This window comes from Cololabis saira, chromosome 11 (assembly GCF_033807715.1).
Source record: "Cololabis saira isolate AMF1-May2022 chromosome 11, fColSai1.1, whole genome shotgun sequence".
In the NCBI taxonomy this organism is placed as follows: Eukaryota; Metazoa; Chordata; class Actinopteri; order Beloniformes; family Belonidae; genus Cololabis; species Cololabis saira.
The window spans coordinates 13,017,107-13,043,669 of NC_084597.1; the positions used below are offsets into that span (position 1 = coordinate 13,017,107).

Consider the following 26,563-nt stretch of genomic DNA (forward strand, 5'->3'; position numbering starts at 1 on the left):
TTGTGTTCAAACCGCCCCGGCACCGGAGGAGCTGACCAATCACAGCCGTTCTCTGCGGAGCGCATCATTTCCCCATAGAGAAGAATTATTGAATGGAGATAAACACGCAAGTCAGACAGTCCGCATCAAAAATCCAATTCCCTCATCTAAGGAATAAAATAAAATAGTAAAAAAAAATTAAAAAAATCTGTCCACACTAAACTATTACATTCACCCATTCATGGAAATAAAATGAAATAATAATAATAATAAATATAAGTAAATAAGTCTATATTAAAGCAAATTAACTTCACCAATTCATAGAAATAAAACAAAAAAATATAAAATACAATATATTTGCTCTCTGTTTGTTTGTTTGTTCGTCTGTTCGTCTGTTTGTCTGTTTGTTTGTTTGTTTGTTTGTATCCAAATAAACATGAAGTTAATGCTAATATTGCATTAGAGTAGTAGTAGTAGCAGGGGCGTCAATTCAGTATGGCAAGGTATGGCAGCCGCCACACCTTGGCTGCAAGGGAAAATGTAAATGTTTGTTTTTTAAACACATTTATGGAATTACTCTGTGTCTATTTGTATTGATTATTCTATTACTTAATACATATAGAATAACTACAAATGCAAATCAGAACAACATGATCGATTTCACTAGTTATTTTACACTGCAAAAACTGAAAATCTTAACAAGAATATTTATCTTATCTCTAGTTAAAATGTCTAATTTTTAGTTAAAAAAAATCTCATTACATTTAAGACAAGACTCAAAAACAACCATTTTCACCTGTTTCAAGTAGATTTTCACTTACAATAAAAGTGGAAAAATCTGCCAGTGGAACAATATTTTTTTGCTTGTAAAGAGAAGATAAATCTTGTCCCACTAGCAGATTTTTCTACTTATTTCAAGTGAAAATTTACTTGAAACAGGTGAACATGGTAAAATAACAAGTTATTTTTCTGGTGATGAATCTTGTTTTAAGTGTACTAAAAATTAGACGTTTTAACTAGAAATAAGACAAATATTCCTTTTTTTTTTTTAGTTTTTGCAGTGAGCGAGACTGCATTTGAAAAAGTTCCAATTTTCTTGACCACACAGATAAGCTACATAGACTTCTGTGATGAGTATTTGCTGGATGTGTTGATTGATACTCTAGTTAAGTTCTGTGACTCGTAACCTTGCCATACCTTAGCTTCAACTGAATTGACGCCACTGAGTAGTAGTAGTAGTAGTAATAAGCCAAAATTATGAGGGCATCACTGTATGATACAGTAGCTGCAGTAGCCCAAAATAATGCAAAAATGACCTGAAACAAGTCTAGATCAAATCTGAATATTATAACCTTTACAGAATCCTGCAGGACAATGTGCTGCTATGCTGTCTCAGGGCATCTTACCTGTATCGTAAATAGTACGCTTGCATTATAGGCAGTGTCTTGTGATGTTGGGAAAATAATAAAGACTGTTTTCCAGTGACACCAAGTTCATGTTTTATAGAGCTTGTTAAATGTTAATCTGTTTCATTTCGGGCTGCAGAACAATGTGGCAGAGTAGAGTCACTTATAAATCAGTGGATACTAATGTTTAATTTGAAGGTTGCACTGAGAAAGACACAATAAATAATTACATTACGCAAACTTGTAGCAGTTCATATGAAACGTAACATGAATAGAAGTTTAGTAATGAGGGACTAAAAATAAAGATAACCTGCACATGCAGCTTGCAAACTCATTTTACTGATACACAATTCTATTTCTCTGTTTTAAAAGTTACTCCAGCTATAGTCATATGTGTGCAAAATAACTAAATCCACATCGCAGTGAGAGCAAAACCTAGATACGTGTGTTACATTTGGAGAACTATCTGTGCAGTGTTCTGAATGTTTCAAACACATCATACATTGAACTAAACTGTTAAGATTATCTGATGCAACAGACGCAGCGTCAGCACAAAGTGATACACCAGCCAGTTTCCGTTTGAAGTTTAATGTGAACATTTTTTGAGAAAAGAGTAATTAAACTGGGACTCAGTTCAAGGGCATGAAGTAAAAAGGCTAAAAATTAAACTTTTGGTACAGTTTCAATGTTCAGAATAGGGATTATGACACATACTGAATATATTGTCACCTGCAACACATATCAAAAAGGTTCAGAAAATGTGGAACATCTCTGTGGACACAATACAAGGCTAACAATCAATATTAGATGTCAATGATCTTTGGACTCTGAGCCATCAGTGTAAAGAAAAAAAATCTAACGCAATCCCAGCATGCTCATAAAAACAGTTCTCCGTGTTGTCCACAAATGCAGGTTAAAGCTTTTTCATACAAAATAAGAAGCCATGTGCCAGCATGATCCAGAAATGCCTCTTCTCTAGACTGAGATAAAGTGGACAACTGTTCTGCGGTCAGAATAAATAATGAGTGTATGCATGATAATTAAAGTTAAATTCAAACTAATAAGCTCATAGACACATAATTATTTCGTATATGTTCATTTTTGTATTGCTGTTAAGTTGATTAACTATTTACTCAGTGTTTTACAGAATGTTGAACACCTTTTTTTGTTTTGATCCAGTCATATTTGTTACCCAAAAGCCATTTAAAACAATCACGTGGCATGCACCAGTTTTTTTTTATTCTTATTAAATTACATTATGATGTAAGGCTCCTCTCGATGTGGCTCTGGCATCTGGTTGGGATGCTTCCTGGATGCCTCCCTGGTGAGGTCTCGCAGGGATGACTATATGTCTCTCCGCTGGGAACGCCTTGGGATACCAAGATGAGCTGGCACAAGTAGCAAGGGAGAGGGAAGACTGGGCTTCCCTGCTTACACTACTGCTCCCACGTCCTGGCTCCAAATAAGCCGGATGGATGGATATTATGAATGTATTATTAAAGTTTTAAAGGCTGTCAAGGCTTCAGATCCACAACTTACTCAAGGAAAACTGTGGCAGCTTCAGAAGTCCAAACAAAATTCCAACAAATGGTTGTGGTGGGGAATTTTTTTCCCATAATGAAGGTGTACTATAGTAACAAAATTCTGAAAGGATGATGGTGATAGAAAAATAATATAGAAACTTACATAACATTTGGAAATATCCATCAAAGGTTTCTCACTTTAAGAAAAGACTTACCGGTAGCTTGACTGTAGAAAAAAAGCTGCACTTTGAGAGTTTTGGAATCCAGAGTGATGATTTATACCTTTACTTTCTCTAGCAAGACTTACAATACCCAGTAATGTTTTCACTTTACTGAAAAACATCTTACATGACAAAGCCCATTCAGATACATTTTTTCACTTTCACTCATTTTGCAGATTAAGCTATCATAATTCACTGCAGACACCACATCATTTTATGCATTTAGATGTTTGATTCCTAGAGAGGAACATGAAATTCAACAAACTATCATTAGTTTAGAGAAACACACACACGCACGCACGCACGCACGCACGCACGCACGCACAAAAAGATACTTATTCACTCAAAAAAATAACATTTAATATGGAGAATTTTAATTGGTTTACAGGTTGTGCCATCATTGTAGTATCAGAATTTAGAAAAAGGCATGAGTAGGACACTTATAATGTTCAATAATTACAAAAGACACACAAAAAAACAAAACTTCACACTTTGGCCATCTAAAATCCTTGACAAACAATAACATTGCTGAATGTATGGTTACATAGAGAACATAGAGAAGAAAGCAAAACTTTTTGCTTTCTTCTATTCGGGATGTTTAAAAGATACATGGACTGAGACATCTACCGTTTTCATGGTACTCTGAAGGACATCAGAGGGTCTACAGTAACCGTTAACATGCAGAGGCAGTTCAACTAATCAGTCAGTGATAAAGGTCAACATTTTTTTTCCCATAACCTCTTTCATTTACATACACATCTATATTTTAGAATACGACTCAAACAAGTGGCAACGTATTTTGAAGCAGCTCATCGAGGATCAGACAACAGATGTGAAAAAAATTTCAAGTTTGACATTTCAACAAAACCTTATGATAGTAAAAACAAGCTAGTTCCTTAATATATATTTCTTGGAAAGATAATTTATCCACTGTACAGTATTTATATATCATCGGTCCATCAATCATGTGATGCAATAATTACGAGTTGATAAATCTGAGCTCTTTAAATGTAAAAAAAACCCCGACTTGTTGGACATTCCTGCATTTTCTTCAGTCTGTTAAAGTGCAAAATGCTTAAAAACTAAATGCCTAAAAAAAAAATACAAATCAGAGATCCAAATGCATTACTGCCTCTTTCCAAAACCATTAAAATTCAGTGAACAATTCAGTGAGATTGAATCTAACAGGTCTTCTGCAACATCAGCTTTATTTGGATCAATGCCACAATACACTTGGAGAAAAAATGCATAAACGACAATGAACAAGCTGTGTATCTGTGTGATAAACTATTTCGGGTTTAAACAAGAAAATTAACCCAAAAAAAAATGATTTCTGAGAGTTGAGAGTTGTCTTGCTGGAGAGCATTTATTTGAGTGTCTTAAGAGATTGACAACAAAAAAACACCACCCTTGACTTTGTTTAGGACCACATGGTCAAAAAATAAATAAATAACAGGGAGTTTGTGGTTTAGATTAGATGGGTACCGTTACATCATCAGCCAAGGTCCGAGTAGCGTTATCTAGTCGCTTCATCTTTAACCTTTAATCATACTGCATTTGTTGTACTTCAGACTTTTTTTGTTCACTCAAGAGAGAATTAAGGATTTGGGTTAAAGTTCTGATTTCCCATTTGTTATTGAACGCACACACCACTGGATCCCTGCCATGACAAAAAAAAAAAGACCCATCAAACTGCACCTCTAGTGGGACAAAGTGGTATTACAAGATGTGCCCAGCTGTCTCCTGTCATCAGGTATGTCAGCACCTCTTTTGTCCACACTGCAAACCTTTATGCCCCCATGTGGCCAGAAGTGGTACTGCAGCATGTAGGATTAAAGCTCTTTGTTTTAACATTTGGTATTCTGTTAATATGCACCTCATTTCACTGCTGTTTTGTTTTTTTCTGTGATGGGCTGGACAGGCATGTACTTTTGTTGTGACGGGACACTGGCTCTATCTGTCCACCTAGATAAAAACTGATCATTTTGATTTTTTTTTTTTAAAAACAACACTAAAACAATTCAAATGCAGCTTCAAGATATCCTTCCTCACGTGTCGAAAGACTGTTACGATTATCAATGTCGCCCAACAAGGCAGAGACAAGTCCTCACGTCTGTGATCATATGATTACAGTCGCATCTGGCAATGCATGAAAGCAGCAACATGGGGTGAGAAGTGGAGTCACTGGATCCACATGGTATTCTTTATTAGCAGAAGGACCTCCGACACTACAAATGTAGTGAAATAGAACCATATTACGCTAGTTCTGTTTAATCAGTTCAGATGACTGACATTCTGGTTCTCAGTGTGTCACCGAAGCCGGAGTCGGTCCAGTCTTAACATAAGAAGATAATACGAACTAAGTTGCAGTTTCTTGTCGTTCCCGCTTGTCAGCCAAACAAGCCATAAGCACCTTAATTGGTCCCAGAGGGGCTCTCTGGGTCTCTGGGGAGAGCACCATTGAGCTCTAGAAGGCCATCAATTCCCAAATATCCCAATAAGATCTCACTCCTGCGGTGGGAAAGTTTCAGGATGTCCTCAGCCAAGCACTGAGTGGAGGTGAAGCGGACTTTGTCGTGATCAAACATATCCTTCAGGTACTGCACTATTTGTTGCTGCAGATAAAATGAGAGAAATCAACGAGAGGAGACTGTTATGTAACACACTGTAACATAAAAATGCTGTGATACATGTTTTATACATAAGACTGCTCATAATAGCTGGTATTAATTTGACTATGAAAACACGTGTATGATGACTTCAGCCCTTTGAAAGAAATGCTCGTTGAGTCTAAAACACATTAAAGAAGTTCAGAAACTTTAAATGTAATACCAGAGAAGCAGCATCATTACAACGTGGAGGCAGGGAGCCTGGTAGCAACGGTGTGAGACAGGAGTGGCAGGTACCAGGATTTGACTCCGACTATTGTTTTTGTAATGAGTCCTCTTGCAAAAATGGCTCAGAGCCGTTTTGTAAACCAGAAACAAAAGTTTTAGAAATGTTATCTTTAGTGACATCTACGAAGGAGTATTAGGGCCAAACTAGGACAAAAAAAATTGGAAATTACGAGAATAAAGTCATAATATAATGAGAATAAACTCGTAAAATTACGAGAATAAAGTCGTAATATTGTGAGAATAAAGTCGTAATAGAATAAAGTCATAATATTACGAGAATAAAGTCGTAACATTACGAGAATAAAGTCGTAACATTACGAGAATAAAGTCGTAACATTACGAAAATAAAGTCGTAACATTACGAGAATAAAGTCGTAACATTACGAGAATAAAGTCGTAACATTACGAGAATAAAGTCGTAACATTACGAGAATAAAGTCGTAATGTTGCGAGAATAAAGTCGTAATAGAATAAAGTCGTAATATTACGAGAATAAAGTCGTAATATTACGAGAATAAAGTTGTAATGAATAAAGTGGTAATTTATGAGAATAAAGTCATAATATTATGAAAATAAAGTGGTAATTTATGAGAACTCTAACAGGAAGAGCATCTTCTCCCTGTGTTAAAATGAAGAATATTGAGCATCTTGTGAAGTTATATTTATATATTTATAATATATTACAACTTTATTCTCGTAATATTACGACTTTATTCTCGTAATATTACGACTTTATTCTCATAATTTTACGACTTTATTCTCATAATTTTACGACTTTATTCTCATTACATTATGACTTTATTCTCGTAATTTCCTTTTTTTGTTTTCTTGTTTGGCCCTAATACTCCGTCGTAGACATCAGATGGTGAAGTTGAGGACTGCACTTGGATGATTAACCCACATCTCATGCTCCCCATCATAATGTGCAGACCATCCTGCCTTAGTGCCGCCGTTGGTTTGGTTTGTCCAGTCTGATTTAATCAACTTAAGTCTTAAAACCACGACCTCTGACTGCAGACAGAATCTGCTCATTCTAAGGGACAGCTAAGTCTACACTAATAAAGACACGGTTATGAATGTTTGCAAACAAACCCCTACAAACCGAAACTTTGAAAGAAATGCCAAATAACAGGAGCCGAGGCTGCAACATCTTTGTTTTTTTTCTCTGATATGATACACCTATAAAACCTTAACTTTTATTTATGATACTTTTGATAACTCTGACTTACATCACTCTAAAATAGCAATGTGTAACATGAAGCTAAAAGTTAAATTCATATTCCACATGCGAGTTAAAATGAGAGCAGTATACAGTAGCTGCACAAAGTGAGTTGTTCTACCCTGGCCTTAGAAACGAGAAAACGTACTGTCCCTTCTCATCAATTCAACACCAAATGTATTGCGAATCAAAAACCAAACTCTGAGAATCAAAATACAGAATCTGTACCCAGATCTGAAATTTAATTAATCCCAACAGGGCGACCAAAAAGACAGTCACACATTTGAACCCAATGTAACAGTGTAACAATGTTAATGCACTGGAAACGTAAGCTCACCTATGTTACTTGAAGTACTTGACACAAAACTCTCACTCACACAATACTATCTGACTCACAACACTATACTCTTCTTCTCCGTTAGCGGTTGCGGTGCAAAAGGGGTCGGCATTGGCGGGCTGTAGTAAAAGCTACGTGTTTTCCACTCTGCATATGAGACTCCACCACTTTGATCCCCAGTGTGCCCAACTTAAAACGTTTACAGCACACCACATGGTAACCTTGCTATCATCTTTGGGCACAGCTTTCAGCCACCACAAGAAACTGGGATTTTCTAGCCTTTTGTCGCTAAATTTATCTTTACCCATATTTGCTTGCCTTTTCTCGAAAATAGACCGAGTAAGAAATCCAGCGCTAAGCTAAAGGTTGCTAAATCTGCCTGACAGGTTCCAGCCCAGACGCTATGTAAAACCCATCAAAATAATGAAAAACCAGCCCAAATCATACAGTCTCCATTCTAAAACTGTCAATTATTAAATGCGTAAGCATAACCAAATGAATCTTCACAACACCACTAAGCCAAAAGTTCAGGCTCCAAAGACTACAGTGAGTAGCAAATAAAATATCTAGTTTATTGTGTACATTTCTACTTTTCCCTGCTATAATGGCAACTTTTTTGTTAAAAATTTCTCCTAAATATTTAGTAAAAACCAGGAAAAAAAGCCAAAATTTTATCAACCCGCCTAGTCCTATATTTTTCAGTCAAATGAAGCCCAATTGGGCGGAAACCTGCTCAATCTGGCAACACTGACTGAGGCGTTGTCAAGCAAATGCGTGTCTAACAACTGGTAAACAGATTTAGAGATTCTCCTCAAACCGATTAGAGAAACTTTTCCTTTTCAAAGTGTAAGAAAACCTTTTAATGATGACTGGATAAATTCTCTCTAAAATTAAGATGAAAAAATTAAGACCCTTGGATTGAGATTTAAGATAAATTAAGACATTTAAAGGCCTTATTTTAGGAAAATTGAATTTAAAACTTTTTAAGGATCAGCAGCCACCCTGTTAATTTAATGCAGAATCTCAACAACTAACATAAGAACTGAACGAATCAATAAATAACATGTATACACTCACCTTGAAAATGGTACAAACTTCGGTGAGGTGCTGCCGAGGTCCCAAAAACCCAAAAGCTAAAACTGGGCTTACATGTTCTGATATGGAATAGAAGTGGGAGATGAACCCATCAGGAACCTAAGGGGAACAGTTAGATCAACCATTTGATTTACGCATTCACATTTGACAGAAATAAAGCAATAAATATGGCTGACTTTCCTGGCTGTGTTGAACTCACCTTGAGCAGACGCCTTTTGGCTTTCAGGACAGACCAGCAGGCAGTTGCCAGAGCCTTGCAGAAAACCAGAACTTTGTTATTACAGAAATCTCACATTGATAGCGTGTGTGTGTGTGTGTGTAAACGAACCGTCTCTTTAAAGCTGTTTGAGAGCCAGCGGTTCCTCAACACGGCTACCACGGAGGAAGGAGGGCTCTCGAGGTCTTCAAATGCATCCATCAAGATGAAATCCAACACTATGTCAAAGAAGTTCATACACGTCACCTGCAGAGATCACAGGACCCCGCGCGTCACGTTTACATTTCCTCAAATACAATTGTATACACTCAACTGATGCCATAGCACAACTGCAGCTTTATTTAAACGTATCTTGTGGAGTTATTAACATTTTACAGAACAAGGAATGAAGACCGGGAGTCCTATCTTTTCTGCATCCTAACAAGATCATGTGTACCAAACTTTCACATCGTACAACTGATTACCAGTTGTAAATGGTAAGACACACTGAAACAAGCAAAGTAGATAATCACACGACAACACCCAAACCAGAATCTTTAAATACTTAAAACCTGTTTGTTTTTCAAAAGATCTTTCTTCAGTGGCCAAAAAACACCATGGTTTGTGTGGATAGGGTCAAGCTAAACTCCATGTTTAACTTTCCACCTGTCCAAATAATAAACCTTGGGATTCTACAGCTGTCAACAAACATAATTGTTCTGCAGAATAAATCTTGTGTGAAAGGGGTGCGTGTACCTGGGTGAAGATCTTCTGAAAAAAGTCAAATATGCAATATACAAAATTATGAAAGAAGTGCAGAACCTCTTTAATGCTGGGAGCTCCTGACCTACACGGGGGGGATGTGAAATAAAGGTTGGGAATGCAGTTCAAGAAATGTCCAATTGCTTTTAATGGCAGGTCTGACTTTAGTTTTTTCTTTTGATGAACTGAATAGCATTTATAATCACTTTAATGCTCATGATTTAATGATGATGCAGAGGGGGTGTCAGAGCAAATTGGTGGGGTCATGGGCCAGGGTCAAACCTGGGATGGATGAGGACTATCATTTCTGTTTGCCTATTGATCAGGAAGGGGCGCCAATGACAACATTTGCACCTTGCTAAATTTAGACTTGCAAGGTGCAAATACGGTTCATCTTCATTGATTTTTCATCAGTTTTCCACAGTTTCAAGCCTGGGAGACGGACTGTGCCATGCTCATAACACCGATGTTAGTCTCTTATTTATTTTAATATCCTTTGTCACTACGGAGCTGCATCCTCTCATCTCTTTTATTCATTCACTATTTGTGTCAGAGTCGGCGTGAGAGCAGCTGATGCACTAATAGTGTCATTGTTGAAAGGTGACGATCAGGATTGCCGGCCTGTAGTTTCTGAATGTATTGATTGACGTAGGTCATTATGAGTCCAAAACTAAAGAGATGGTGACTGGTTTTAGGAAGAATCAGTCATCCATTTCACTTGTATTAGTAAATTATTTAGACGGGACTACTCACCCCTCGACCTTCCAGCTCCATCTTAATGATGGGCCACATTTCCTCTCTCTGAGTATAAAGCAGCATGTCTTCATAGCTCTCTAGAAAAGCTTTGGGACTCTAATTAAAGACAGAAACAAATACAAAGTGATGTTTAAATGTTTCAGGAGATGTTTCTATGTTTATTAAATTGGACAATGGAATACGTGAGGATAGATTTTTGAGTGTTTTACCTTGTTTGCCTTTACCATTAGCCCTGCAACCATCTGTTTCCCAGTTTCCATGAAAAATGTGCGGTGAGTTTCGTCTAACAACAGGAGCTGGAGGGAAAAAGAGTACATTACTGTTATTTATTTTCAGAACGATCTGCTTCTTTTCTACGTCTAATATTTCACAGCACTGACTTGTTTCTAAAGGTTACTATCAGTTTACTTCAAAACCACAGTGAAATCCACAGGTAACATGAAGTCAGTGAGCTGAGCTGCAATTATAGCTCTTCATCAAGCCATTTCATTTTTTACCGCCCCTTCATTTATTGACCAAAGAAAGATTCCGCTACAATAAGTGGTGATTTTCACCTTGCTTAGCATTTTTTTTTATTTTATTTTTTTTATTTTATTAGTTTGCACACAATAAAATTAACACTTGCAATCAAAATAGTAAAACAAATGTGACAGGAGAGGTCAAAAAGCCAACAGGCTTATGCAACGGACCTCCCCTCAATTTAGGAAGTAAAACAGTAATTACAAAAAATCAAAAAACAAAAACAACAAGATGAAGACTATAAACAAAAACAAAGAAGGTTTGACTACATAGTTACAGTTCATCAACACACAAAAAAAAACAAAAACCAAACAAACAAAAAAAAATAAAACAAAAAAAAAAACAAAGAAAACTTGACATTTTTTAAATGTGAATTAAATGAGATGATAAATTTATTTTAAAAATCTCTAGAGAAGCAGAGCTTTTGATAATGTGAGATTTGGAGTTCCATATCTGTACACCGCGATATCTGAGGGAAAACTGGCCGTGTTTAGTTTTATAAAAAGGAAAATGAAAATGATTAACCTGTCTAGTATTATATGAATGTATTTGAGAATTATACGTGAAAAAATTACTAAACGATAGTGGTAAAGAAAAAGGCAAAAACATATGTTTGTATAAAAACACACAGCATAGTATCTCTTTTTCCTGTCGTCACCAACCAAAACAGTTGGCATCATGTTGAGCTGCAAACTGAGCACCTAGACAGCTCTATTCAACAGTGGCAGGTTTAATAAAACTAAAACTTACTAAAATGTCTTACTATAGGGAGGTCTTTGTAAACAAAGACCTCCCTATAGGCTAGCTCGTCATTACAAGCCAGCCCGTGGAGGTTTTATCTATGTAAACGGATGTTTCGATAAAAACATTCCCTTGCTCATTAAAAGCACAGAGGTATGCATTTCTTGCCAGTTATAAATTGTGATAACATTTATATGCCGTTTTGCATTATGCAAAATGCCTCTAACAGTATCACTCAAAGGTCATTGAAAACAATCAAGATTTTAAATGTAAAAAAAAAAAAAAAAAAACGAAAAAAGGGGGGGGTTATCAGAAAAACACTACCAAATGAACTTGAACAGACCTGGAATGCTTGTCTCACACAGTGAAGCTTCGCAAGGAAATCTTGGTCACCGTAACATTCAAGTATTTCAGTTCTGGTAAAAAAAGAAATGTGTATGAATTTCTAAAACCCCAAAACAGACACCTTTACTCTGGCTACAGGCATTGAAAGGTTTTAATACACTTATTTACCACTAGGGGGCAGCAGGACATCATGTTTTTGGTAATAAGGAAACTAAAGACACCCCCAAGTTCACATTGCAACCATTAAGTAATCAAGCCCAATAAAGTTCAATGTTACCTCAAGGATCTATAGGTTACTTTGTCCTCCTGGACCAGAGACAAGGCTTCTTCATAAAGAGCTGCTGGCTTCGTTGGCTGATAAGTCTCCTCTAATGTCATGCTATCAAAAATCTGCACACAGAAACCACACGCACAGAAACACACAATTGTATTTATATAAACAAATGTCTGTGAATCCACTTCCAGGTCTTCAAGAACCATGATAGCCCATATAATTAATAGAAAGTGTGTGTTTAGGGAGCAGATGAAAGGAAATCACCTCTGCAGCGGAGAAAAAGGAGTCATCAGAGCTAACCGTAGTCCCGTCATCATCTTGCAGTCGGTGGAAACTCTCCACTTGAGGTAAGATAAAGGTTCCTTCGCTCTCTGCTAGTGGAAAAACAAAAACACAAACTAGGTGCTGATGGAGTTTACATCCCTTTACTTCATACACCACAGCAACCTCTTTAGGTTACTTTTGTTACTTGTTAAAAGATGAGCTTAAAATTAGTGATGCACCGAATTCGGTAACCGAAATTGTTCGGCCGAAAATAGCAAAAAAAACACTTTTGCGCAATCAAACAGCGATCAGCGTGGAGTGAGGGGCGTGCGGTGTTAAATGCAGCAAACATGTTAGCATGTCAGATCATTACTTGGATGTGGGGAAAAAGCAGAGGACACGAGAAATGATCCAGGCTGAGTTGGATTTGGGAAAGCCGCTTGGTGATGGAGACGGTCACGGGACGCACAGCGCAGGAGATGGGGGAGAGAGCGCAGAGAAAAGGGCCGATGCGGTATGCCTCACTGTCTGATATGACGAGATCCTCCAAAAAAAAACCCAGATGCAGACGACAAGCGCAACTGCTCAACAGTTAGATGGTAGTCTGTCAAAAGTCCCCATCCCCAGGAGCGATAAAGCCTGAATTATGGTTCTGCGTCAAACCAACGCAGAGCAAACGCCGTCGTGAACCCTTCGGACTTCTCCGTCACTCCATTTTGCCGCGGTGCAATACCCCCCACGACCGCTAGGGGTCGCAATCTTTTCCTGAACGGTTTATCCGACTTTTCCGGTCACAGTGAATCAAAGCGATAAGGACAACTATTGTGCAAAAAACAAAAAAAAAAAAAAAAAAAAAAAAAAAAAAAAATCACACATACACGAAGAAAAAGACGAGCGCTGAAAGTTCACGACTGCTTCAAACCAGAAACCGGAAATGCGTTGCTACCAAGCAAACCAATCACAGCCCTCTCGGTCTTTGGTCTGCGTCGCCTGGACGCGTAGTTATAATTTTTGGGAGTTACGGCTGAATTATGGTTCTGCGTCAAATCGACGCCGTGCCTGCGCACATACCCACATCGTCGCTGACGCGTACCTCATTATATAGCTGCAGAAATACCAGTCATAGCCTACACATGCCCAACAACGGGACTTACAAGCATTACCAGATGTAAGAGCAGAACATAGCCTATTAGAGATTGTGAAAGATAATTCTAAAAAAAAAAATTCAATTGGCAAAATAAATGAAAAGCTGCGAAGAACCATTGTTCGTTATTATTCGGTATTCGGCCAAGTGTTTATTATTATGTTCGGTTTCAGCCACAAATTTAATTTCGGTGCATCACTACTTAGAATCCACTTTCTTTTCCTTGATTAATATCATACTGTATTTTTTTTTTCAATCCTTTAAGATGGCAAACAAGTAGCTTCTTACCAAACTCTGCCAACACACTGTCTGACGGGATACTGCTGCCAAAGTCCTCCTGTAGGTGGTACGCCCTGTGAAGCAGCGTCTCTAACTTCTCAGCAAACGCTTTATTATGGTCTTCAGACTATAAGCAAAAGGAGAGTAGTGTAAACAAAACATTTATCTGACATTTTCTAACAAGTCTGTAAATCTCAGAGTCGGTGTAGTTATTTTTAGATGCAATGAAGTGGTGCTTAAAAAAAACAAACTTTGCAACGTTTGATTTGTGAATAACCCAACACAACACCATCAGAAATGATGGTTGGATGGCTACCATGGAAAAGTCGCCACATGCTGCACCCTGCAGAACAAGGCAGCTGTTGCTGGATGTGGAGCGGGAATGTTGACGAATATTCAGAGCTTGCTCCCACTTCTGAAGCGCTTCCTCAAACAGCTCCATTCCTGGTTAAAACAGAGAAAAAGACCAGAAGAAAGGAGTAAGTGACTGTATTTACATGTATATTATACTGGAAAGTGTATGCAGATTATTTGAATGGGTGCGCTAAAGTGGCACCTGTTGCAGTTCCTCCATCCGGTCTTTCTTTTTATCGTCTCCACATTCTTAACCAGGCCTTTTTTGTATTTAAACTCTGGTAATTCTGTCTTTTTTAATCATTTATTATGATGTGTATCCATAACAACAAAACACTGCAGACGAGCTGTGGAGGAGAGGTCAAGGATGTATCAGGCTTTTAACTGACTCATTTAACTCTTTTAAATTTCTTATGCTCACCCTTATTTTTATTGATTTTATTGCTCTGTTTTATATTTATATATATATATTTTATATTTAGTTTATCCTTTCTTATCGTATTTTATTTTTGTTTAATCTCAATGTTTTATCTAAATATTTTAGTTGTTATTTATGGTCTATTTTATACATTTCACTGTCTTATTATTTTAGTTTTTAATGTCTTACTTTCTAGACATACTTTTAGGATTTTATGTTTGTATGTTTTATGTTTTTTATAAACTCCTTTAGTGTATTTTATCCTGCTTTCTTGTAGCTTTTAGCTCCAGTGTTTCCTCATGGGGAGCCTCCATGCTGGGAGTGACTCTGGCCTGCAGGGTGTCGTCCTGGGGGTGGTTCTGGCCTGGATGGTTGTGGAGCTCTGCACCACGGCTTCACCGCTGTGGTGTGGACTCCTCTATCCGTCCGGGCCGGGATGGTCTCTGTGGGCCCCCCCCCTTGTAGCTGCGGGCTATGGGACCTCCTGGCGTGGACGGCTCCCTGTTAACGTTTCCTCACCTGGATCCTCTGTGCCTAGCCATGTCTACACCATGTGTCTGCGTGTGTGTCTGTGTGTGTAATTTAGTTGAATTGTAGTGTGCTTTTGTCTGCGGGGAAGGGGGGGGGCGCGCGCATTAATAAGTTTTATGTTTATTTGTTTTTGTTTTTTTTTTGTTAAGCACTTTGTGTTTCATTATTTGTATGAAAAGTGCTATATAAATAAAGTTTGATTTGATTTGATTTGATGTATAGCAAAAAGGAAGAAGTTTTAAAATGTTATCATTCTTGTAAAAAGATAGAAAAGTAAAAAATGCCAACATGAGTCCTTTTCTCCTGCAGAAGAGTTTCCTGATCTTCAGGAAACACTTGTTTGCAGTTCTGTTTTTATTTCTGTACTTAATGGCATGAAGTATATTTGTGTACATGTATGCAGGTTGTGATGATTCAGACAAAAACTGACCGGCTCTCTTGTACTCCTTAAACAATCAGAGCGGACATTTTAAAGGTATTCCTCAAAGAGACGGGAGCTAAAACTAGATGACTCAGATACAAAGTGAGCAGAGATACTTCAGTATCATATCATTTGAAAAAAGATACATTTTTTCTTTCAGATCAATATTTTTGGAACATTAAAAGCAGACAAACTTTTCTAAAATTATGAGCCGGTATATAAGCAAAACATGAGCTTTTTAAAAAGGTAGAAAAATTAGCTCCTTACTTTACGTCTGCCAACTGACATTAGGTAGCAGGACGTGTGAAAGGACGGTTAAGAAGCATAAACTTTGAAGCGGATAAGATTACTGTAGCAAGAAATTTGTGATACTTAATGTCTTTTGTCATGGTGCAGGTAAAATTGGGTAATTCAGCTCTACAACGCCTCACTGAGGGTGAGCTGAACGAGGGAGCTGAACGTCTCCACATAAGTTTACCTCAGCCTGCCCCAACACCCACCCACAGACTCATTTTTGTAATTTATTTATTTATCTCTTGTACTTTTCACTATTCACCCATGCTACACTGTCTCTACTCCCCCTGGACATGTCTTCAATTCAATTCAATTTTATTTATATAGCATCTATTACAACAGAAGTTGTCTCTAGGATCTTCCCAGAGACCCAGAACACGACCCCCAAGCAATTATTACATAACTATAACAAGGAAAAACTCCCCTTTAGGAGGGAAGAAACCTTGAGCAGGACATGGATCATAAGGGGGGGCCCTCCTGCCGGAGGCCGGCTGGAGGGAAAAGAGAGAACAGAGAGGAAAAGAGAGAATAGATGGAGAGAATGAAAAACAGAAAGGAGAGACAGACACAATGGCTAGCTAGTGCACTGCAGAGATAAGTATATAAGCAGATGCAAACAGCAGACACTGAGGTGGTCAGGATGGGGGGGGGGGCATGCAGGCCAGGATGTCAGCAAGCATATAGCATACATCTACACAGACAGGTGGAAGCAGCAGTGGGATGATCAGAGGGGGGACTGCAGGTCAGCATGCAGCTCCTGAAGCTCCGGCCTGCTGACTATGATGTCTCCCTAAATGTAAGTAATTTGTGTAGTTGTGTACTGTTATGTGTTGTTTTTTTTCAGCTAATGGATGCCCTAAACTTCCTTTGAGATCAATAAAGTATCAATCAATCTATCTATCTATCTATGCATCTATCCATTAAGGATGGGCGGTATGGACAAAAAAATTTATCACGATAATTTCTGGCATTTATCCCAATAACGATAAAAAAAAATACCAATACAAAAAGTGTCATCAACGGGAATCTTTCTTTCTTTCTTTCTTTCTTTCTTTCTTTCTGGCATTTATCCAAATAACGATAGTCGTTTCTTTTTTTCTTTCTTTCTTTCTTTTTGGCATTCATCCCAATAACGATAGTCGTTTCTTTCTTTCTTTCTTTCTTTCTTTCTTTCTTTCTTTCTTTCTTTCTTTCTTTCTTTCTTTCTTTCTTTCTTTCTTTCTTTCTTTCTTTCTTTCTTTCTTTCTTTCTTTTTGGCATTTATCCCAATAACGATAGTCGTTTCTTTCTTTCTTTCTTTCTTTCTTTCATTTATCCCAATAACGATAGTCGTTTCTTTCTTTCTTTCTTTCTTTCTTTCATTTATCCCAATAACGATAGTCGTTTCTTTCTTTCTTTCTTTCTTTCTTTCTTTCTTTCTTTCTTTTTGGCATTTATCCCAATAACGATAGTCGTTTCTTTCTTTCTTTCTTTCTTTCTTTCTTTCTTTCTTTCTTTCTTTCATTTATCCCAATAACGATAGTCGTTTCTTTCTTTCTTTCTTTCTTTCTTTCTTTCTTTCTTTTTGGCATTTATCCCAATAACGATAGTCGTTTCTTTCTTTCTTTCTTTCTTTCTTTCTTTCTTTCTTTCTTTCTTTCTTTCTTTCTTTCTTTCTTTCTGGCATTTATCCCAATAACGATAGTCGTTTCTTTCTTTCTTTCTTTCTTTCTTTCTTTCTTTCTTTCTTTCTTTCTTTCTCATTTCCTCAATTTATCGTTTTTGCCGTGAGATGGCAAATTTTTTTTTTTTTTTTGGGGAATTTTATTGACGGTTTATCGTGAACGGTAAAATATCACCCATCCCTACTATCCATCCATCCATCCATCATGCACTAAAGTTTCAGAATTACAAAGGCCCTAAACTACTACCAGTTGCTACGTCATTAAAGTCAAAACCAACCTCCAATGAGGTGTGAGATGATTGAAAACATTTTTTTAAAGTTATACATAGCGTCAACATTAATGTTAGAGCTTAAAGCGACACTACGTAACTTTTCCACCTTAATATCATATTTCCAGAGTCATTGTGATGGTACATCAACTTCCAACAGGTTTAATGACACCTCTTTCATGATCTGAGGGGTCTGTATCGCCTTCACTGGCACTATGTAACTTTGAGGAGCATGGTAGGAACCCTGCCACACTAAAAAACTACAAATTTTACGGCTTTGACTGCTTTACGGCACATACGTCACTTCCCCCTCCTTCCCGATTCGTTGTCGAGACGAAAATGGGCGGGGCTTGGAGCGCAGAGCTCCGCAGAAGCTGGTAACCTGTTGCTGCAGCAGCAGCAGCAGCAGCTCCACATATAACAGACCAGGGAAAAGATCCTAATGGTTTAACTTTTCAACGGTTTCCTGCTCGGAGGCAGAACCACGCAGGCCAAGTATCTGATATAACGGAGTAAAAGAGTGAAAGAGTCGTCGGCTCGCTTTGGATCGCGGCTGTAACGACCAAACACACAGTAAAGCCTGAATTATGGTTCTGCGTTAAATCGACGCACAACTACGGCGTAGGGTACGTGGCGACGCGCAACGTACGGTGCGTGTCGCCGCGTACCCTACGCCGTAGGCTCTGCGTCGATTTAACGCAGAACCATAAACAGCCTTAAACCACAAACACTCACAGACGGGCGTCGGATCAAAACACGGGTTTTATTCCCCACTTCGCCAGCTAAACGCAGTTGCTGGCCAGCTCTCTGCGGTGCAATTAACCCCAATCTTCAGATAAAACTAGTTTGTTGAGGAAAAAATATTAACTCTTATTTGTAGCTGCAGAGGAAAAAAATAACCTCTTCAGCATAATACAGCGGTCAAAAAAAAAAGAAAAGATAAGTAAGAGGGATACAAAACATGTACTGTATGTTGTATTATACAAATTTATTGAAACATATGGCTCTTCAGTAGAGATTTCATATGGATCCAGACCGTTAATAATCATTATTTTCTCCATATACCGCTCCCTGGCTTCCTTGTTTAAGGTATCCCGGTAAATTCCAGTTCCTTTCCAGCAGTTTAACAACTTTTTTTTTGCGTTCCGTCTGTTCACTTGGTGAAACAGAAAAGCCTCCAGTCTCCTCTCATCAAAACAAATGCAGCGAGGGGACAGGAGTTTTCCGGCAGTACGCGCTGGTGCTCATGGGAAACGTAGTGTTCTTTCTGGTAAAACACTACCGCTTTTGTCCAAAAGATGCCGCCAAACTCAGAAAAGCTCAAAGTTACGTTGTGCTGCTTTAAATGGTGAAATAAATGGATAACTTTTACAAAACCAGATGCAATAGTCACAGGTCCGAAGTCACAGCAAAACTATTATTTTTCTCCATATTCTGCATGAAAAGTTTAAGGGCTTAAATCATCTTACATGTCATGGAATTACACATTTTCATAAACACATAAATAACGGTAAAATCTTTTACCCAATAAATACAGGTTTTCTGTATTAGCATCCTCCGCCGCTGCCGACTCTTCCATTACAGCTTGTGTCTCCCAGGGTGTGGACAGATTAGCAGACTGATTTGGAGAGCTTGGGACTCGAGTCTATTCCAGAAACACACAAACATCAAAAGGTAAAATAGGACAGGAGTAAAAGGGAATAAAACAAATGCAATTCTGAAATAAAAATTAAAAGCTACAAGGCTGAAACTAACAGATCCCACGCTGTGTGATGAGCTCGAGTGTTTACTGTGAGCTAAGGAGGAGATTCCACTCATGGTGTCATTGCTCCGGGAGCTGGGGCTCATCACTAGTCGGCCAGTTAACGGGCCTGTGAAAAGAAAAAAAAAATAAAAATAAGATGCCAAACCATACATCGAATCAAAACACAGACTGGTAATTTCAGCAGGTTCAGCATTCAGTTCTACAGACCTCTTTTCAGGGATGAAGGTCTTCCTGTCTTCAACAGCGATTCAGGTATTCCAACAGTCTTCTGGTCCTCCTTCCCTTGTTGTACCTTTTTCCTTTTCCTCCCACGCCTCTTTAGCTGATGAGCGGTGAGAGCTAAGGCCACGCTGCCGAGCGCTGTGGCGAACAGCACCTTCTTCAGGTTCGGGGAAAGCTTTAGCTGCGAAAATAGGGACTAAAAAAAAAAAAAAAAAGACAGTAAAGATGCAATCATTAATCAAACACAAAAACTGTAGTATTGATTAACCTAACTGTGCATATGCTTGTAAATGATGGGTTTTTACCTGCCCAAACGTGGAATACAGAAAGACTGGTATCTCTGCTACAGTCATGGCCAAAGCCTGGGTGATGGACATCCCTTCTGCTTGTTTCAGTGACATCTCAATAAGGGAAAAGCCTCCTGAGAACAGTTCTCCAAAAACTCCCTCGGTTAACCTCAAATGAGAGTTCCCCTCTGGTCTCAGATCAGTTGCTGTTGATCCCTCAGCAGTCACCCACTCCTGACCTTGTATTTCTCATCCTACAAGAAAATAAAAGACAAGTATTACAAATTATTTCAACATAGCACTACTTATAACGACAGTTAGGCCCGGTTTACACGGAGCAAAAACGGAGACGTTTTCATGCATTTTGGCCGTTCGTTTACACGAAAACGCAGCTCAAAGCCCCCAAAAACGATCATTTCTGAAAACAGAGTGGAGATTTTCAAAAACTCTGTTTTCACGTTTGCGTCTAAACAGAGGAAAACGGAGGAAAACAGAGGAAAACAGAGGAAAACGGAGATTTAAGCTTCAAAACGTCACATTATGCACCAGAAACTCACCAGCGTCATGTGTGCGACCTGTGTTTACAATTAGTTTGGCCACCGTCAATATTTTCTTGTATTTTACCTGTTTTACATTCTATATAAAAGACTCTCGTTCCGTCTTGGAAGTAAAGCCTGAATTATGGTCCCGCGTTAAATCGACGCAGAGCCTACGGCGTAGGGTACGCAGCGATGCGCGCCGTACGATGTGCGTCGCCGCGTACCCTACGCCGTAGGCTCTGCGTTGGTGTAACGCGGAACCATAAATCAGCCTTAACTGGAAGTTACACGTGTCATTTGTTGATGTTTTTCCAGGATTCTGATTGGCTGGCATGACGTTAACAGCGTTTTCATGCGGGTCCGTGTAAACGAGGATATTTTTGAAAACGTAGAGGGGAAAATATCCGTTTTTGTAAATACCCGGCTACGTGTAAACGTGGCCTTACATTACACAGTGCAATGGTACATCCGTGGCTTAAAGGGGGGTACAGGGTAGCCACTGGACTTCAATGCTGTTTTTTATTGTGTGAAAAAACTAAACTCATTGCAGGGGGTTTTGTTATCAGGGAAATAGAACGACAGATAAACATCAAACCCTCCACTGCCGTGCTTGACGTTTGGCAAGAGGTGTCACTGCTGAAATGCTGAGCATGGTGTGGAGCATCGTGGCCAAGCAACTTCACTTTGGTCTCATCTGTCTGGAGGAAATCTGGTGGTTTGTTCAGAAAATGTGTAGCAAACTCAACTCATGCCTCCATGACAGAATAATTTCTCCTGGCATCACTTCCATAAAAGTGTGCAGTCAAGGACTTTAATGTTTAACATGCTGAGTGAAGCCTATTACAACTCAGATTTAGCTCTTGCTTTAGTTGTTTTTTTTCCTCTGAATATTGCATGATTCAACATTGGAGTACATTTGCAGGGAGGTCCTTTCCTTGGAAGATTGTTATAAGTTGTTTGGAAAATGTTTTATAACCCTTTCCACGTAAATAAGCAGCATCAACCGCTTCTTTCAGATCACTGCTCATCTCTGTTGGCATTACATTAACTGGTACGTTATCTGGTTGTGCCAGTCTACTGAGCTGCAAAAAGATCTGCTTTTATAGAGGTCTCCACTAGAGCTACAATGATAAGTCAACATAATCGACGAAATTGATGATGGAAAAATAACCAATGTGGAATTTTCACTGTTGAAGCATACAAAAAAAAACTTAATGGGGGGGATGTTCCTTTGTTATTGTCATGCTCTCTGTGATGTACAGGGGGCAGTATCACTTCATGTAGTTTGCTAAAGAAAAAGAACACATAACACCCAACAAGTGAAACACACATGAGACTGCCAGCTATCTTGTAATTTTGCAGCAGACTGTGTGATGCTTGTGATGTTTTACCCATCAATCATCTCCTATATCTTCCACAGTCTGTGTGCTAGTGGTCATTTGCTTGTGGGAGCTGTGATAAAGAGCTACCATTTCCTGGCCGCATCAGGGTTGAGGAAAATGGAGGTCGTATTAGTTTATTCATGAATTGTTCTCTGTTCTAAAAGACACAAACTCTTCATTTGTGATTAGGATGAAACCTGAGGGGCAGGATGTGGTTCTCCCACTTTAGTCACTGATGATACTTGTGTAAACACTGTGCAGACAAACAAAAAAAACAAAGTCAAGTTCACTGCATATTAAAAGAAAGTCGAATTGTTGCCTTAATCCAACCGATTTCAAATTTTTTAATATTTTCATGTGTACACCTGAGCCGGGCTGTAGTCGAACCGATACAAATAAAATAATCCACTCAATAGCTGTCAAAATCAAACAAGAGTATTCAATGCTTTTAGTTTCTTCAAATAAATACACCTTAAGTTAGCCAATGCTGGCTACTGTACTTGTTTGATTTTACGCACCTAGAAGCCTTCACTCAGTACGTTTACATGCACGAACAGTGCAGGGGCAGTATGTTAGAGTTCAGTACATGTTATTGATTGGACGCTGCTTTTTTTTTGACGCTGCAGCTGAACGGACTGTCACAACATCACTGCAGTTTCATGACGGAGTGAAGACAGATTACAGATTAAACTCACGTTTCACTCCCAGGTTTCATATTTAATTTATTTTCTGTTTCAAAATTTAAAAAATCTAAAACTGTTAATTTTCATGCTGATCAACAAAAGAACCAGAAACAACTTTCTTCATTTATTACTGTGCATGTGTAATGCCATTTGTCCAATCCTTGTTTTCAGTATCCTTGGAAATGAATAGGAAATAGAGAAGAGTTTTCCACTCGCTGTTTTAATTCCCAATTTTGATTTTCAAACACATCAATGAAATCGGATAACGGATAACGATCCGTTTTCCATTTTTCTTTTTTATTATCAAAACAAAAAACAGGAAACTGATTATTTTGGATTTTTTCTCTATTTTTATTTTGTCATTTCAAAACAAAAAACGGATGGCCGCGAAGTACACGGACCCCCGGGACTCCCCCTTCTGGAAGTGACGAGCCGCGAAAGCCTGAATATCAACACAGTAAGAAGAAGACGAACAACAAAGAACTAACCAGAAGAACGCCAACGCAAAAGCGCGTGTGACGCCACCTAGCATCACAGAGTCGAACGCACCTCACTCAATAATCGATTGTCTTCTCGTGCATGTTTACTTGGATTTCTCTGAACCTCCAGTTTAATCCTTAGCGATATTGTTGCCAATAGCTTGATATAGATGTGCATGTAACCACACCGACTGACGTCGAGTCATAAAAATAATCAAAAAACAAAACAAAACAAAACAAAAACAGACAATATCGGCCGTGGTCCGGACACCTAATCAATTCATTGAGAGCTGATAATTGGCAGTACCTGGCTGCAATTTACCATTGTTAATCCCATGAAAACTGTAAGGTTGTACTCAGTATTGCCTACATTATTAATTATTTTCCTTTTTTGGCTTAAATTTTAAGTATAATTGCATAGTGAAAAAAAAGTAATGTGTTGTTGCTCATCTATTTTTTAACCAAACACTATAAACACATGACTTTACCATAACTTTAACTTACCATACATGATCTTGATTCCTGTCCTGTTCTGACTGTCATTTGGTTCTTGATGTGGGCAAGTGTTTGCTGTTTGGCAGTTTTCAATAGCTTTAAGCCATCTTACAACAGCAGGCTCAAATGTGACCAAATAGGACAAAGGCTGTTTTTTCTTCTAGATGGTATTTCCACCTTATGTGAGGAATTTGTAACAATGGTATTATAATAACCCCAGAGATTATTTGTTGAGCTTTCTTTTTTTTTTTTTTTTTTTTTTTTTTTTTAAAACGTGGATTTTTTTTCTTTTCTTTCTTTGTCTCATTATGACCCTGAATAATAAAGATATGGTATGAATAAGACTTGTAGTTCTCGAGACCGGTCTTGGTCTCTACACTATCTTGTGATCTTGGTCTTGTCTCGGTCTCGGGTCTCTTGGTCTCACCATGTCTCGGACCGGGATAATTGAGATGCCATTGCACACAAAGATGCCAGAATCCAGAATCACTAGTTCTTCCAGTTCAGCTGAACCAGGATGGTGCTGATGTTCTACAACTCACGCAAGATGATGAAATGTCTCTTTTAAGTCCAGACTAAGAAATCTTTGTGTTGTCTTTGACAAAGACATGTCATTAGAACACTACTCCAAACAGCCGATGAGGAACTGTTTTTACCATTCAAGGAATATCCCTAAACTAAGAACAGTCGTTTCCAAAAATTATCTTGAGCTAATTATTCATGCTTTTGTGTCATCCTTTGCTTCAACAAGAAAGAACTGTCTCGTCTTCAGCAAGTCCAAAACTCTGCAGCAAGGCTGCTGACCTGCTCTGAAAGAAGGACTCACACCACCCCAATTTTAAAAACTCTTCACTGGCTCCCTGTCTCTTTTCGTTTTAACTTTAAAATCCTGGCGCTGACTTTTAGAGCTCTGCATGGTCAGGCCCCCTCCTACATCCTGAGATCATGTGACCAGAGCCTACTCATGGTCCCTCGTCCCCGCTTTAAGAGGCGAGGAGATCGCTGCTTCCAGGCCGTAGAGGCTCTGGACTGTCTCTATTCTCTGGACTCCATCAATGCTTTTAAGAACAAACTTAAAACCCACCTGTTTCTCCAAGATTTTAATCATTAGTAGTGAGAGGGTTGTTTTATGACCACCATGTTGATTTTATGTACCGTATTTTCTGGACTATAAGTCGCACCTGCATATAAGCTGCATCCGCTCTATTTCTAAAAAAATAATAAAAAAAGATATACAAGCCGCATCCGCTCTATTTAACGGGACAGAACCAAGAGAAAATAACCAGTAGTTATTTATCTATTTATCTGTTTGAAATCTGCTTCTACCTACTTCTATCTGCTAAAGAAGAAGTAGCGTATTCTTCTTTGCATTTATTTTGTCTTAGTTTTGATTCTAATTCCGGTTAGAGCGCCCCGAGCGGTGGAAGAAAAATCTGAAGATTAGAATACAGAATAGCCGTACCTTACTTTGTATAAGCCGCATGGTTCAAAACCTATGAAAAAAGTAGCGGCTTATAGTCCAGAAAATACGGTACTTTTATTCTAGGAGCTTTTATCGGTATTGTGTTGTTTTTAAATCGTATTTCTACTTTTATTGTAGTGTTTTATTTGTGTTATTATTGATGCCTTTTCATTTTTTGTGAAGCACCTTGTGGTGTTCCGTTGTCTGTGAAAAGTGTTATATAAATAAAATATACTTACTTACTTACTTGTGTCGGCCTCAGTTTTGATCTGAACTAGTCTTGGTCTTGACTTGGTCTGTCTTGGTCTTGGTCTTGGTCTTGATATTCTGGTCTTGGTAGTGTCTTGGTCTCGGTTTAGGCGGTCTTGGCTACAAGTCTGGTATGAATACAGTGAATGATCACTACAACACAGCCCTCTTAACTCCAGAGCAAATGTACAGACACAAACACAGACTACATGTATTGAATTAACCTGTGGAAATCAAGCTCGCATTAACTGTGAAGAAGCAGACCAACTTGAACTCCTGCCAAGCTACTTATTCACTTCCCCCAATGGCTGGTATGCAGACAGTGGACCAGTCTGCCCTGCACATAATCACCCATTCAAATAACAGCTGCAGCTTCTGATCGACAAACTTGCCTTTGGAGCAAAATTGCCAAATTGCCAAATATATATTGACATATGTCCAGTCACACCACGGTTGAATTGGTTTGATATTGGATATTCGACATTAACACCCATAAAACTTGATACATACCACTGATTTTGGTCAAACCACTTGTGATGTGTTCATGGTCATCTAGACTATATATCACAAGAGAGTAATTATTATAAAATCATATAATGGGCTGATTTAATGAGGTTTAATGAATTCAACACCCATAAAACTTGTGATACATAACACCGATTGTTTTATGGGTGTTGAATTCATTAAACCACATTAAATTAGATATAGATTTGAAATTATGTAGAACTTTAACTTTATTTAAAAAAACATTGAAAAGAAGGATGATTTCCTTATATTAAATTAATGAGTGGCTTGATGTTGATTTGGGTATTTATTTAATTGGTGATTTGCTTTGATTTTTTAAGGATGATGGTAACATGTAGACTGCACCTTTATTTTAAAAATCTTTTTTATTTTTTGAGGAATGTTTGTTATCCCTACAGAGGCAATTTGTTTTACGGGCAATCTTTCTCTTACTTTTTGCTTTTATTTTATTAATTTAATTAATCTTTTTGAGGGTAGGCAAATAATAAGCTTTGCTTCAGCCTACCCCTTTTTCGGTCTAGATGTTATTTGTATACTGGAAACTTCTTTGTTATGTTTAAGTTTGAAC

At 38.2% G+C, this 26,563-nt stretch overlaps 1 protein-coding gene across 3 annotated transcripts in view; it reads right to left on the reverse strand.

The window, feature by feature from the left end:
* Nucleotides 1-3,478: 3,478 nt before the first annotated feature.
* The window catches only part of miga2 (mitoguardin 2), a 23,810-nt gene continuing 725 nt past the window's right edge, over nt 3,479-26,563 (reverse strand). Inside the window, exons 2-17 of one of the 3 annotated variants that reach the window (XM_061733760.1) lie at nt 25,461-25,598; nt 20,200-20,435; nt 19,880-20,090; nt 19,663-19,778; nt 19,432-19,552; nt 14,274-14,401; nt 13,967-14,084; nt 12,535-12,641; nt 12,274-12,386; nt 11,995-12,067; nt 10,601-10,687; nt 10,389-10,487; nt 9,006-9,140; nt 8,877-8,930; nt 8,660-8,776; nt 3,479-5,744 (exon numbers count right to left, since the gene is read on the reverse strand). In XM_061733760.1, the coding sequence (XP_061589744.1) occupies nt 5,544-5,744; nt 8,660-8,776; nt 8,877-8,930; nt 9,006-9,140; nt 10,389-10,487; nt 10,601-10,687; nt 11,995-12,067; nt 12,274-12,386; nt 12,535-12,641; nt 13,967-14,084; nt 14,274-14,401; nt 19,432-19,552; nt 19,663-19,778; nt 19,880-20,090; nt 20,200-20,295 (1,776 nt within the window). In that variant the 5' untranslated portion in view covers nt 20,296-20,435; nt 25,461-25,598 and the 3' untranslated portion in view covers nt 3,479-5,543. Of the gene's footprint in view, nt 5,745-8,659; nt 8,777-8,876; nt 8,931-9,005; nt 9,141-10,388; nt 10,488-10,600; nt 10,688-11,994; nt 12,068-12,273; nt 12,387-12,534; nt 12,645-13,966; nt 14,085-14,273; nt 14,402-19,431; nt 19,553-19,647; nt 19,779-19,879; nt 20,091-20,199; nt 20,436-25,460; nt 25,599-26,563 lie in introns of all 3 variants that reach the window. The other 2 variants (XM_061733759.1, XM_061733758.1) reach the window with 2 other exon arrangements.